The sequence below is a fragment of the Mandrillus leucophaeus genome, unplaced genomic scaffold (genome assembly GCF_000951045.1).
Source record: "Mandrillus leucophaeus isolate KB7577 unplaced genomic scaffold, Mleu.le_1.0 Scaffold264, whole genome shotgun sequence".
NCBI lineage: Eukaryota > Metazoa > Chordata > Mammalia > Primates > Cercopithecidae > Mandrillus > Mandrillus leucophaeus.
In genome coordinates, this window is record NW_012102743.1 from 1,979,365 (window position 1) to 1,993,292 (window position 13,928).

The window sequence follows — 13,928 nt, forward strand, 5'->3', positions numbered from 1 at the left end:
TTTCCTCTCCACCCATTTTAAGACCTACAAAAAGATGTCAAAATAGCAGGAAAACTACCATTAAGTCATAAAAATTTTATGCTAGAAACAGTGAATTCAAAAAGATGAAATATCAGGAATTTATCTTTTTTTGTTTTTGAGACAGTTTCACTCTTGTCGCCCAGGCTAGAGTGCGATGGTGCCATCACGGCTCAACACGGTGCCATCTCCGCCTCCTGGGTTCAAGCAATTATCCTGCCCCAGCCTCCCACGCAGCGGGGTTACAGGCATGCGCCACCACACCCAGCTAATTTTGAATTTTTTTATTTTTTATTTATTTATTTTTTTAGTAGAGATGGGGTTTCTCCACGTTAGTCAGGCTGGTCTCGAACTCCCAACCTCAGGTGATCTATCCGCCTCGGCCTCCCAAAGTGCTGGGATTACAAGTGTGAGCCACCGTGCCTGGCCAGGAGTTTATCTTAAGAATACTAAATGTATAAAACTCTGGATACATAAATGTTCCCAAAAGCATCTAATAATTTTAAATTTTACAAATAAAATAACAATCTAAAAGTAAATTAGGTTAAATAATGGTACAGCCATTATTATGCAAGTAAAAAGTTCTTAGGCAACTATTTAATGGCTAAACATACTTAATGATTAAATCACTAAATATAATCAGTGCCTGCCTCTGGAGAATAGGATCTGTGTCTCAGTTGTAGAATTGTGACAAGTTAGTAATGGAAAAAAGGTTGTCCTTTCCCCTAAGGAGCTTGTATGCTTCCTCTATTCTGGTAATAATTTTACAACTAACAACATTCTCTTTTGACCTCTGATGCAAAGATGTTCAGAACTAAAACTGAAGATCAATTTTATGAGCAATTATTGTTGATCCTTATGGCCAGCTTAGTATTATCATTTAATATGTTCAGGCCAGTTTTTAAACTTCTATTTAAATAAAACAGACTTAGCTAACCAGCTACATAGTAAACTTATTAATATGAGAACTTGAAGGTTTTATTAAAATGAGGAGCAGACTCTGGTATTCATCTCAATCTATAGTCATTAAACATAAAAGTTTGAAGATTACAAAGTATCTAACGTATACCTGTAGCCAGAAAATAAGGGCAAAAAGGGTGTGGGACAGAAACCACAAATGATCTCTGCACTGAAAGTAGGGCATAAACTAGTATGTTCCCTATATTTTCTTGTCTTGCTCACCAATCATTTAAAAACATGTTATAGAATGAAAATGGGCATTATTTTCTAAAGTTCTCAGAAAAGATTATTATATTAGGCTGGTGTTTTTGTATATCATCTGCTAGCAATATAAGCAAGTCATCCCTTGAATACAATTATCTCAGGCAAAATTATGAGGACTACTCTCACACTTACAGACCAATCTGTACAATATTCTATAAAATAAATGGTTATATTCTATAAAAATATCAGTATTATGAAAGATAAAGGTAGACTAGGAACTCTTCCAGATTACAGGAGAAGAAAAGGACATGACAACTAAATGAAGTAAAAGATTGTGGAGTGGATCCTGTCATATACCTCAACTCCCACATTGCCAAAAATAATACTATATACACAAATGAAAAAACTGGGCCGGGCGCGGTGGCTCAAGCCTGTAATCCCAGCCAGCACTTTGGGAGGCCGAGACGGGCGGATCACGAGGTCAGGAGATCGAGACCATCCTGGCTAACACGGTGAAACCCCGTCTCTACTAAAAAATACAAAAAACTAGCCGGGCGAGGTGGCGGGCGCCTGTAGTCCCTGCTACTCGGGAGGCTGAGGCAGGAGAATGGCGTAAACCCGGGAGGCGGAGCTTGCAGTGAGCTGAGATCCGGCCACTGCACTCCAGCCTGGGCGACAGAGCGAGACTCCGTCTCAAAAAAAAAAAAAAGAAAAAATTGGAAAATAAACTTTAGACTAATTTTCCAAAATAGAAATTTTACTAAGTCTAAGGAAGACTCTGGCTAGATAATTTGTTCAGATTTTTAAATGCCACTTAAGGCAGGGTGTGTTGGCTCACGTCTGTATATCTACACTTTTGGAGGCCAAGGTGGGCAGATCACACCGGCCAGGATTTGAGACCAGCCTGGCTAACATAGTGAAACCCCATCTCTACCAAAAATACAAAAATTAGCCGGGCATGCTGCTGCATGTCTGTAATCCCACCTACTCAGGATACTGAGGCAAGAGAATTGCTTGAGCCTGAGAAGTGGAGGTTGCAGCAAGCCAAGATCGTGCCACTGCATTCCAGCCTGGGTGACAGAGGGAAACCCTGTCTCAAATAAATAAATAACAGCCACTTAAAAAATTAATTATTACTATTCTAACCAAAACTGATAACTATATATTTACATTTTTATATTTATATTTACTTATATAATTATATATTTACTTACATACTCATTTTTACTTATATAATATTAAGCTGTGTTTTCCTGAAAACAATCCATATTTAATATCATTTAGGAGGCATGCTACCATTTAACCTACCGAATACAAGTTACATCATTTTATCTTAATACAAGGTATTATATCTCAAAATAAGTATTTGTTACCACATCCAAATATATCAATTAGAATTAACCACTGGACAAGGTACCAAATTCAAGAACATCTAAACCTAATGAAAGAAATTTCTTTTTTCCAGGAAAATAACGAATCACAAAAGAAAGGTCAAACTTTGATCTGTCACATTAAATTTCTAAAATAGTTCCAAGATACAATATCTAAGTCTCTGCAATTCCATACATTTACCAAAAATCAGTTTGTTAACATACACACCTTTCCAGGAAGTGCACTTACATGAATAGCAATTATTGTAAATAATCCTGGATTTCCTTTTTGACAATGAATCATAAAGGTAAAAGCTCAGTGTTATAAGAGAGTCAATTTTAGACTAAAACAGAAATTTAAAATTTTTGGTAGGTCAGGTCTTCAAAGTATAAGGATTAAGAAAATAATACTTCAATAATAGAGACGTGAGATAAAGAGAAACCCATCTCACCCTATTCAATTGTTCTATATAATCTAAAATTAAAATTATAGTCTCAAACATTTTAATCAAAAAATATACTATATGCATTTGACATCTACTTTTTTAAAAAGACCAATCTGATGTACCAAACAAGTCAATCTAAACAAACAAAAAAATCAGTCTAATACTGTCATGAAAGAGTTTGAGACAGACTGGGAAATGGCACATTTTTAAAGGACAACAATCCTCCTGATACTGGGGAATATGGGCAATAATCCCTTCAAATACTAACACTTTTACCAAACATCCAATTGTGTCACTTAGCTGCTACCAACCACAAAATAGACTACCAAGATTCACTCCCATTGTTTTCCTTATCTACTCTTCCTTAATAAATTAATGAAATACATACATGTTTATTTTCATGAGTAAGAATATAAATACAGAGATACGAATATGAGAACAGAGTTGAAATAATAAATAATAAAGGTTTTGGCTGAAAGAAGTAGCTGTTAACTGCTTGTTTCTCTTGGAAATATCTATGCATTTCTGAACATGTAACTTTCTATTCTTAGGAAAAGAATACATTTCTTAGATGATAATTCCATAACCAAAGAAATAATAAACTATATTATTCAATCAATAATCAGCTGTATACTGGCAAAATAAGTAGCTACAGTACTTTTATTATTGAATTTTAAGAAATTAATCATCTTCTTATGAAGTACCTATGGACTTGAGTGACTTATGTATCTGCTTTTCTTCAAAAATAACTACTGTCAGCAATTTTGTTTGACAAAAATATTTAAAATCCACAGAACTTTGACTATATTCAGATCAGAATGATGTCATGAAGTTGTTAGACTTTGTCCTATTATTTTCAGTTACAGATAATTAAAAGGAAAAAGTGTACTTTCACCTTTCACAGATAAAGACAAAGGAATAATGAAACTTTTATTCTGTGTTCTAGGGTAAGTGATGACACAGTATCAAATTAAGGGCACCAAAAAAACAATCAAATATTTCCAGAATACTTTTGAGGAAATAAATCCATCAAGTATTTCAATTGAAGCTTACTATTAGACAACGATAAAATAAGCAAACAAAATTATTCATCCACAAAGACATTTACAGGGATTATTTACCTGAATCATTTCGTAGATAAGATGACATGGCTGGGATGAGGCAGGACTGACTGAGAAGCTCAAGAAGTACAGAAGGAAGGGCATTACTGTTCTGCCCTCTAGTCTCATGAGATGACTGAGCTTCTCCATTTACCGCACTACTCACAGGATTTATGTAACTGGCAAGAACCTAAAAATTGTTGAAATTAATTTGGATTTCAGTCTCACATACTTCAAAAATTTTTATGGTAGGTTAGAAATTCAATCTGAATACTAGCAGTACAAATTTTCTACTTAAACAGTACCTTATATGATGTTTTAAAATAACTGTTTAAATTTTCAAAAGGGAAGGATCTGTTTTGTCTGAGAGTGTTGCTTACAAAGGATGGTACATTATATATGACTAGACATATAAAAACAATACAACTGCGAACATAAAAACATAGTATCAACTCTGTATTATTTACATATTTTATTGAATAGACTCAATTCACAGTTTGAGGGTAACAAAATCTTATAACTTTATACTAGAAGGAGCATTCTAGAGTTGCAGAAGACACATTCAACGTGTTAACCAACTTCAATTAGCTGATGCAGGAAGCAAAGCTAATCTTTTCATTAAGTATTTCCCCTATACATTTCTGTGGTATAAAGACTTTCTATTCTTGTTCAACTTGCCTGAATCTAGAAAAGTTATTTATCTATTTATTTTTTTGAGACAGAGTTTCACTCTTGTCGCCCAGGCTGGAGTGGAATGGCGCAATCTTGGCTCACTGCAACCTCTGTCTCCTGGGTTTAAGTGATTCTCCTGCCTCAGCCTCCTCAGTAGCTGGGATTACAGGTGTCTGCCACCAAGCCTAGCTAATTTTTGTATTATTAGTAGAGACAGGGTTTCACCATGTTGGCCAGGCTGGTCTCAAACTCCTGACCTCAGGTGATCCACCCACCTTGGCCTCTCAAAGTGCTGGGATTACAGGCGTAAGCCACCACGCCCAGCCGAAAAGTTATCTTTAAAAATGTAAGCAACCATGAATCTGGGAGGTGGAGGTTGCAGTGAGCCGAGATCACGCCACTGCACTCCAGCCTGAGCCACAGAGTGAACTCCGTTTCAAAAAAAAAAAAAAGTAAGCAACCAAAATGCATATAAAAAAGTAACAGTTAAAAAAAAAAAAAGCCCACATACAACACATTAAACAAGAAAATGCCTGTAGGAAGATGCATCTTCCAGCTACTAGATAATTTCATCCCTGCCACTTTCCTCTCAGTGAAGAAGCTAGTTGAGAGCGAAGAAATACAGAGTTACAAGTAAGCAAGAACAATCTTTATCCAGTGGTATCTTAGAATGCACTGGGAAGAAGAACCACAAGTGGGCATAAACATAGCTGAGGATAGTTGGATTAGTTATCAATATTTTAAAATAATACAAAAAAACACATTATTATGAACAATATCAAGTTTACAAAATATACCTGCAGAAGGCAGGTAACATGTTCCTCTTCCAGCCTTTGTTTAGTTAAGGCTTGTTCCACATCCCACCCAGAAGCTGTAGAGCCTGTTCCAAAGCCAGTTCCTTTGGCCCAATATAATTGTTGTTCTTCTGTTGATGTAGGGTTATGAGAGCTAGACACCTGTGGCTTAAAATAACAAAAAATGAAAATCCATTACAATTTGTTTTTACTTATCTTCAAAAATATTTATCACTGGGAAAGTAAAATGATGCAGCTACTATGGAAAACAGTTTGGTGGTTGCTCAAAAAAACTAAACACAGATTTTCTGTACGGCCCAGAAATTCCACTTCTAGTACTAAAACAGATTAAAAACTGGTACTGAAATAGACACACGTTTTCAGTAGCACCATTTAAACTAAAAGATTATTAGAAAATAGCCCAGATACCAACCAACAGATGAATGGATCAACAAACAGGATATTTATTCAGCCATAAGAAGAAATGAAATACTGATATATGCTACATGAATAAACCTAGAAAACATTACACTAAATGAAAGAAGACAGACGCAAGGAACAATACATTACATGATTCAATTTATATGCAATATCCAGAATAGGTAAATGCATGGAGACAGAATGCAGATTGCTAATTGCCAGGGGCTGGGGGAAGGGGTAAATGGAGACAAAGTGCTTATATTTAAGAATAAATAAATAAATATTTTAAAATATTTATCAAGAAAAGAAGGGATAAACCACCCTAGAACCTAAAAAGTCAATGACTCAAAATTGAATTGAGATATGAGCAGATCTTTTTAGGATATAGTAAAAGGGTATCTCAACTATTCCTAACCCTTTGCATGTTTATATACATTTTATAAATGGTTTGTAAACTTCCTCCAAAATGAACCTGGAATTGTATCAAACTTAAGGATTGATCTGGGAAGAAATAATACCATTGCACTATCATATCTAACCCATCGAAGATATACATGAGCAAAGACAGATTCCCCTGCCTCAGCCCCCCAAGTTGCTGGGAATATAGGTGTGAGCCACCAGGCCTGGCTAATTGTTGTAATTTTAATAGAGATGGAGTTTCACTATGCTGGCCAGGGTGGTGTCGAAATCCTAACCTTAAGTGATCTGTCTGCCTCCACCTCCCAAAGTGCTGGGATTACAGACATGAGCTACCATGCCTGGCCAAAAAATTCATAAAGAGGTATTATACATATTTTTCAGATTTATTCATAGACATTTTCTATTTTTGGGGCTATTCTAAAATATATCTTTATAAAGCTCATTTTATGTGTCTGTTGCTAGTATGTAAACATTAACTAATTTTTATATACTGACCCCATGTTGTATCATTAATAAACTCACTTATGCCACTAATTATTTTGGTATTTTTTTTTCTTCTTTTTTTTTTTGGAGACAAAGTTTCACTCTTGTCGCCCAGTCTGGAGTGCAATGGCGCAATCTCGGCTCACCGCAACCTCCACTTCCTGGGTTCAAGTGATTCTCCCACCTCTGCCTCCCGAGTAGCTGGGATTACAGGCGCCCGCCACCACGTCCAGTGAATTTTTGCATTTTTAGTAGAGACGGGGGTTTCACCATGTTGGCCAGGCTGGTCTCGAACTCCTGACCTCAGGTGATCCACCCGCCTCGGCCTCCCAAAGTGCTGGGATTACAGGCGTGAGCCACAGCGCCCAGCCTATTCTGGTATTTTCTACAATACAATTAAATCATATTGAAATAATGAGGAATTTTTCTCTTTCTTTCTTGAATTTCCTGTCTTACTGCACTGGCTAGATCCCCACCCACAACCCCCATGCTATAGTATTATTCTTAAAAGTTCAAAAAGGAAAGGAAGAAGGATCACAGTATAAATTCAGCATATCTTGGCAAATGGGATTTATTAAGCACTTAAATCCTTTCTGTTTTTCAAGTAGATAGGTTTCTTTTTGGTTTACTGAAGGAGACTAACAGAGAAAGCAATTAATTTATAATGTTTTAAATATCCTCTTAGATGTGAAAATGGAACACCCAAGTCTCTGAAAGATTACTTCAGAAAAAAACTTTACTCTGTACTCCCTAATTAAAACTAGTTTTTTTAATAACTGAAATAATTAAAAGTGAACCTACCTCAGTTTGATTCACGCTAGAGTTTGGAACTCGTGGGGCATGGTGGCTCAAAGCAGAGAGACAGACAAGAATGAGGTGTAAGGCTCCAATTTCCAACGCCATCCGCCTTAGAAGTACACCATCATCAGTTGTCAAAGGTGTAGTGCTAAACAAGCTACGAAGGACGTGGAAAGGAAGGGTTGGAAGCACATTGGCTGATGGAGATTGAAGAATATGACCTAGATTGAAAAAAGAAGAGGACTTCAAGATTAAAAACAGTTAAAGCACAATAAGAAGCTACATACAGGATCATAAATTAGTAATGACACTGTAATACAAAATAATATCACTAAATTATTTAAAAACCAAATACTACAAATAGAACAGTAATATCTTAAAATTTAATCACGAATAAGTGTCAGGAAAAACTGTCAGACACAGTACACATAAACCTCAAAAAAAGTGGAAACATGTATGATAATAGCTATAGATTATGTCAAAATTATTACAAATAGAATTTAAACTAAAACCTGAACAACAGAAAAGAAGCATTAGTAGTATCTTAAACAGTAAGAAAGTAACTGCTTTCCTTGGGAGTAGCTTTAACCATGAACAGATAATGAACAAGTAAAACTATTTTTTTCCCAACAGTGTTCTACTGTGTTCTAGCCAGGAAGGGGTATTACATGCAAAGAAAGCAATGCTACGTGGATGGTACACGAAACAATTATTACAGAAAGAGATATCATAACTATGCTTTTTAATAAAAATTCATTGTATATGCATTAAAAATAGTGTGAAATTACAGAAAGGCTTTTTTTTTTCCTTTTCTGTTTAGGGTTACACCTACTTTAACACTGTAGTAACAGAGTGTTGAAATATGGTTCTTATTACACATTCTATGTCTGTATCAAAATATCATATGTTTAACATAAATATGTACAACTATTGTATCAATAAAAAAATGGTTCTTACCCCTCTACCTACTTAAAAAAAAATCAGATCAAGCAATTAGAAATTCCTGACCTACTAAAATAAATACAGTTGATACCTGAATAACAAAGGTTTAAACTACACGGGCCCACTTATATGCCAACATTTATGAGGGATTTTTGTTGTTAGGAAAATATAAAGGAAAAAATATTTACTTTGAATATTTGATAGCTTCAGAGTTTCGAGATCTACAAATAAATTCATATAGTTTTATTAGATTAAATATACTTTGTAGTACAGGACTTAACAGTTTATTCTTTCTAAACGGCATGTGAAAGAAATCAACCGAATCAAAACCTTGTGATTTTAAAATAACATAAGGAAGTATTAATTGTCTAGTAAATATTAAGAGAATAAACAGTAAGTGAAAATGTAGAGGTCACCCAAATGAAAATCTACTTGTGAGGCTATCCTGTAATTCTTCAGTTTTTCTTTCTATTAAGTAACAATGCCAACCCAAAGGAAACAATCATCACAGCCTTCTCTTATTATTCTATATTATCATTAATACATATTATGGCATTATTTTCCTGATTCTGTTCTCTTTAATCTAAGTATTCCTACCAGATTCATTTTCTAAAAAAAACTATATTCAACACATTACTGATCTTAACACATTTTAATAAGCCTTTATTGCTATTCAAAATAAAATCTAAAGTTCTTAAGCAAGTTTTTTCCATGCTCTGTTACCAATATTAGCTTTTAAAATGCTCACAATGCTGCCTTTTGTACAAATTTTCATCAGCTAACTTATCCCCTCTCACAGATTTTAACCTGGAAACACTGCTCATTCCATTTATTTTCTTTCTGAGATAACTCATCGCAACCTAAATCTAACCTGTCCTTCAAGGCCCCACTAAAAACTACTATCCCACTTCATTCACACTGCTGTGTAGTAAATAAATAATCTCTCTCACACGTGTGTTTCTCCATAATACTGCACTCAAGAGTGCTCAAGGGATTTTATAACTTGCTAAGTCTACATGTTTATATACATCCCTTGTTACTATTACTGGAGAACATTAGCTACTTGGGGGTAGCTCTAAATAATTGCTTCATGTTTAAATCCCTCCAGTGATGCCCAACAGTTTTGTCAGCACAAGGAAAATAATTTTTGAATGAATACAGAGATGAAAATGAAGATTCTTTAGGATTTATTATAACTAGCCACCTACAACACCACCTACAACAAATCATCTAACAGCTTAACTATGAAGGAAATAAATGATGAACAACAGGCAATGATCCGGATAACTTTACACAATCTATTCACATATGTACTGACAAATTTAATACTAAACACTTACTTCCTTCTCCATCATCTGTTACTCCCAATACCAATCGAAGAAGGCACTGGGCATGTTTTCTCTCTTTCAGTAGCACTTCGGCATAGCCCGGAAGACGAAGAAATAATCCAAAAGCAGCCAAAGAATGGGCAGGTATGGGGGACATGGTCTGTACTGCTGACTTGATAGGTGGAGGTTCAGCCGCGATAGTTTCTGGTGCTTCATAAACTAACTCCCCTGACTGTTCAATGGTCACCCATTCAAACTGATCGCTATCCTTTGGCTTTTCCTGAGTGGTGGATGTTACAACTGGAGCACTCACCTAAAGAAAAAGAAAAGTGTTCGCTTGGCTGTTCACATTTTCAACATCAGATTCAAAGTAAAGACTTAACTTTAAATGATCTCTTTAAAATATAGGACTATAAGGACTAATAAAACTACTTGCTTTAAAAAACAAGCTTCCGGCTGGGCACAGTGGCTCACGCCTGTAATCCCAGCACTTTCAGAGGCTGATGCAGGTGGATCACTTGAAGTCAGGAATTTGAGACCAGCCTGGTCAACATGGTGAAACCCCGTCTCTACTAAAAATACAGAAATTAGCCAGGTGTGGTGGCGCGTGCCTGTAGTCCCAGCTACTCAGGAGGCTGAGGCAGGAGAAACACCTGAACCCAGTAGGTGGAAGGTGCAGTGAGCCAAGATCACACCACTGCACTCCAGCATGGGTGACAAAATGATCTCAAAAAAATAAATAAAAATAAAAACAAGCTACCAAACATCAAGACGCACATGACATCCGAAGTATGGCAGCGTCTGCCAAGTGTCGCTATATTAGTTATTTCCACCTTTATAATTAGTTAAGTATCTGTATGCAGATTCTTGAGACTATTTAAATACCTTATTTCTCGCCAAACTTTTGAACAGTTAGTCTTAGCATTTTTATAATTGTTCCTAAAACAATTATTACTACTGTGGTTATCAAAAGGAGACTTTCTAATTCTGTCATTCCTTCTACATTTGTTAATTGGCACCAAGCTATAAGGAAAAACATTCCCTTCTTGTCCATTAATTTCTATCAATATGGACTCTAACTTTATTACATAGGTATATTGTTACTATCATTATTAATTCTGATGCTTGAGGGAAATAAGAATTGGTCTCTGAGATCCCATTAAAGCAGGATCCTGCTTGCTATTAACTTGTCCCCCATCGTTCTTTAAGCATTTCCTTGCTTTCTAACACAGCAAAACATTCTAGGCTCATGTCTATATACCCTTCCTCAATACTAGAATTTCTCCAAGGAGCCCTGATTTCTTTCAGTGGAAAATTTTTAAAATGACAATATGGAAGATATATGCGCATACATCACTAGGGGGAGTCTGCCTCTGGGTCCTATCAGCAAACATACCTAGAAAATACATGTATGTGCCTATGTGTAAATATATATATAGACATAATTTCTAGCATGTATTCTTGAAAACTGTCAAGGCCATCGAGGCCATGAAAGATAAATAAAGATAGTAGAATTGTTACAGATTGAAGACTATAAGACAACAAAATGCAACAGATGATCCTGAACTACTAGTACCCTCAAACCATGCAAAAGAAAATTGATTTCTTTTTCTTTGGCCCTAAAGAACTTTAGAAGGACAACTGGCAAAAGCTGAATAAGATTTGCAGTCCATAGTAGAGTCAGTGTGAACTTCTGATTTGTATAATTGTACTGTGGTTATCTAAGAGAAGTTTCCTGCACTTAGGAGTAAAGGAGCATCGTGTCTATAATTTAATCTTAATAATTCAAAGAGAAACTCCAATTCTGAGCATGGTTGCCCTACAAACTTTTCATTTCATTTAGAAATATTCTATTTATCTTGCTTGGCCATGAATAACGTACTTCACTAAATACTAATTTGAAGTTCTACATGCAAACATATAATGAAATGAATAGTGAGCTAATCACAGAGTTATCTCATTATTCACTTAAAACATCAGGATGATGCCTAAGCTTCCTGTATGACTTCAGTAGTAGATCGATAGGTAACTCTGTGGGGTGATTTTTAAATGAACGGTGAAGTAACTCTGTGATTAGTTCACTATTTCTTCCTTCTTTTACATATATATGTAAAAGTCTGAAGCTGATCTACAGCTTAGATCCGTCTTAAGTTGATCTACAGCTACACTACATACATCTGTACACTGAATAAAACAGCTGCAATTTCGATGCCAGCCTATTTTGACTACTGAAGCTTAGGCCAGAATGACAATATGAAATAGCCTAATTGTGAGAACATGGGAATTTGGGCACTTTTCACTTCTAAACCATTTTGAAACCCTTTACAGGTAACTTTTTTTAAAGTACCTCTATATTTATTATTTTATGCTGCACAAAAGATAGTTTCATATAAAAGTGCCTATATGATAATAGAACATTGTTATAGAAGCAGAACTTTACCTCAAGTGTTTACTTAAGTGTTTTCTTAAAAGACTATTTCTCAAATGATGCCACAAAACAAACCAAATACAATGAAAGCAAAAAGACAGCAAAACGAAAGAACTCTTGATTTACAGCATTCAAATTCTTCAACAAGCGAAAGACCCTCAACTTCATGAATATCAGAAGAGCAAATGAAAACCACTATCATGTATCATTTCCCATCTCCCATTACACAGATAAAAATTTTTAAGTCTTATATTAGATACATATACAATTCTTCACAACCTTTTTCATTATAGCTAACAACTGGAAACAATAAAAATGCCAGTCAACATTAAGACTAATACACACAATAAGGTATAGTTAAATATACAGCAAGTATATTACAGCTATACAAATGAGACCACCACAGGTTTAGGCATCAACAAAGATTAATTTCAGAATACAGGTTCAGCAAAAGCAGCATACAGTAGAATATAAACTGATTTTTATACAAATGTCAAAAGTATAACTATTCAAACAGAACTGCTTTAGGGTATTAACATGGATTTAATTTTTTAAACCATATATTATATTCGCTTGTATTATGCCACATTTTGAAAGTCAAAACTGAAAAGTACATAAAAGCATGCTTTTGCTCAATTAACAACAAAGAAATTTTATTTCTGATATACTAGGATAAAACAGCTCAATTTCCCAAAGGAAAGAGTCTAATAAGGACGTGCTCACTTTGAATAATGTCTAAAACACAAATAAATTATTTTAAATTCGATAAATAAGATATGATTTATATCACAGGCTTTTAGGAATCATGATATTCCAACAATGTGATGCCTTTAATTCTGATACTCATTATATGTCACAGCAAACTGAGAAGACATGATACTTTCTAAAGTAGTCAAATGCTCCAATTTAAGAACAAAATATGAGTTTCAGTTTAAATTGGAGAAACATAGGATTAACGTGATTTCAAAATCACAGTCATGGTACTTACAAATGAAAACAGACTAAAAATTCAGTATGTTTGATTATAATTCTTCATGAGTGTACACATACAAACGTACACATGTACTTCTTATGTTGATTCTGGTTGTATTTGTCAAGGAATTTATCCATTATATCTAAATTATCAAATACGCTGGCATAAAGTTGGTTATAATAGTACCTTATTTTATTCTATAGAAATTACAACAATGTGCTGTGTGGTTTCCCTTTTTCTTGAAAAATTTTCATAGTTCATCAATTTTACTAAAAGTCTCAAAAGACAAAATATATGGTTTTCTTGTTTCTCTTTGATTTTTTGTTTTATATTTAACTGATTCTGGCTCTTACTGTAATAATTCCTTGCTTCTGATTTTTGGTTAACTGTACTCCTGTTTTTCTAGTTTCCTGAGGTGGGAGTGTACATCACTGATAAATCTCTTAATTATAAGCATTAGCTATATCCCATGTCATGCTGGGATTATCATTTCGAAATATATTGTGTAGTACGTATTGTGATTTCCTCTTTCATCCATGTGTTATTTAAAACTATACTGCTTAAGTTACAAA

The 13,928-nt window shown here is 34.7% G+C and overlaps 1 protein-coding gene across 1 annotated transcript in view; it reads right to left on the minus strand.

Annotated features, from left to right (window-relative positions):
• BIRC6 (baculoviral IAP repeat containing 6) overlaps positions 1–13,928 on the minus strand; it is a 269,615-nt gene that overhangs the window by 75,830 nt on the left and 179,857 nt on the right. The window contains exons 63-66 of the mRNA XM_011984254.1: positions 9,968–10,268; positions 7,689–7,906; positions 5,568–5,732; positions 4,120–4,288 (exon numbers count right to left, since the gene is read on the minus strand). Of these exons, the coding sequence (XP_011839644.1) occupies positions 4,120–4,288; positions 5,568–5,732; positions 7,689–7,906; positions 9,968–10,268 (853 nt within the window). The remainder of the gene's footprint in view (positions 1–4,119; positions 4,289–5,567; positions 5,733–7,688; positions 7,907–9,967; positions 10,269–13,928) is intronic.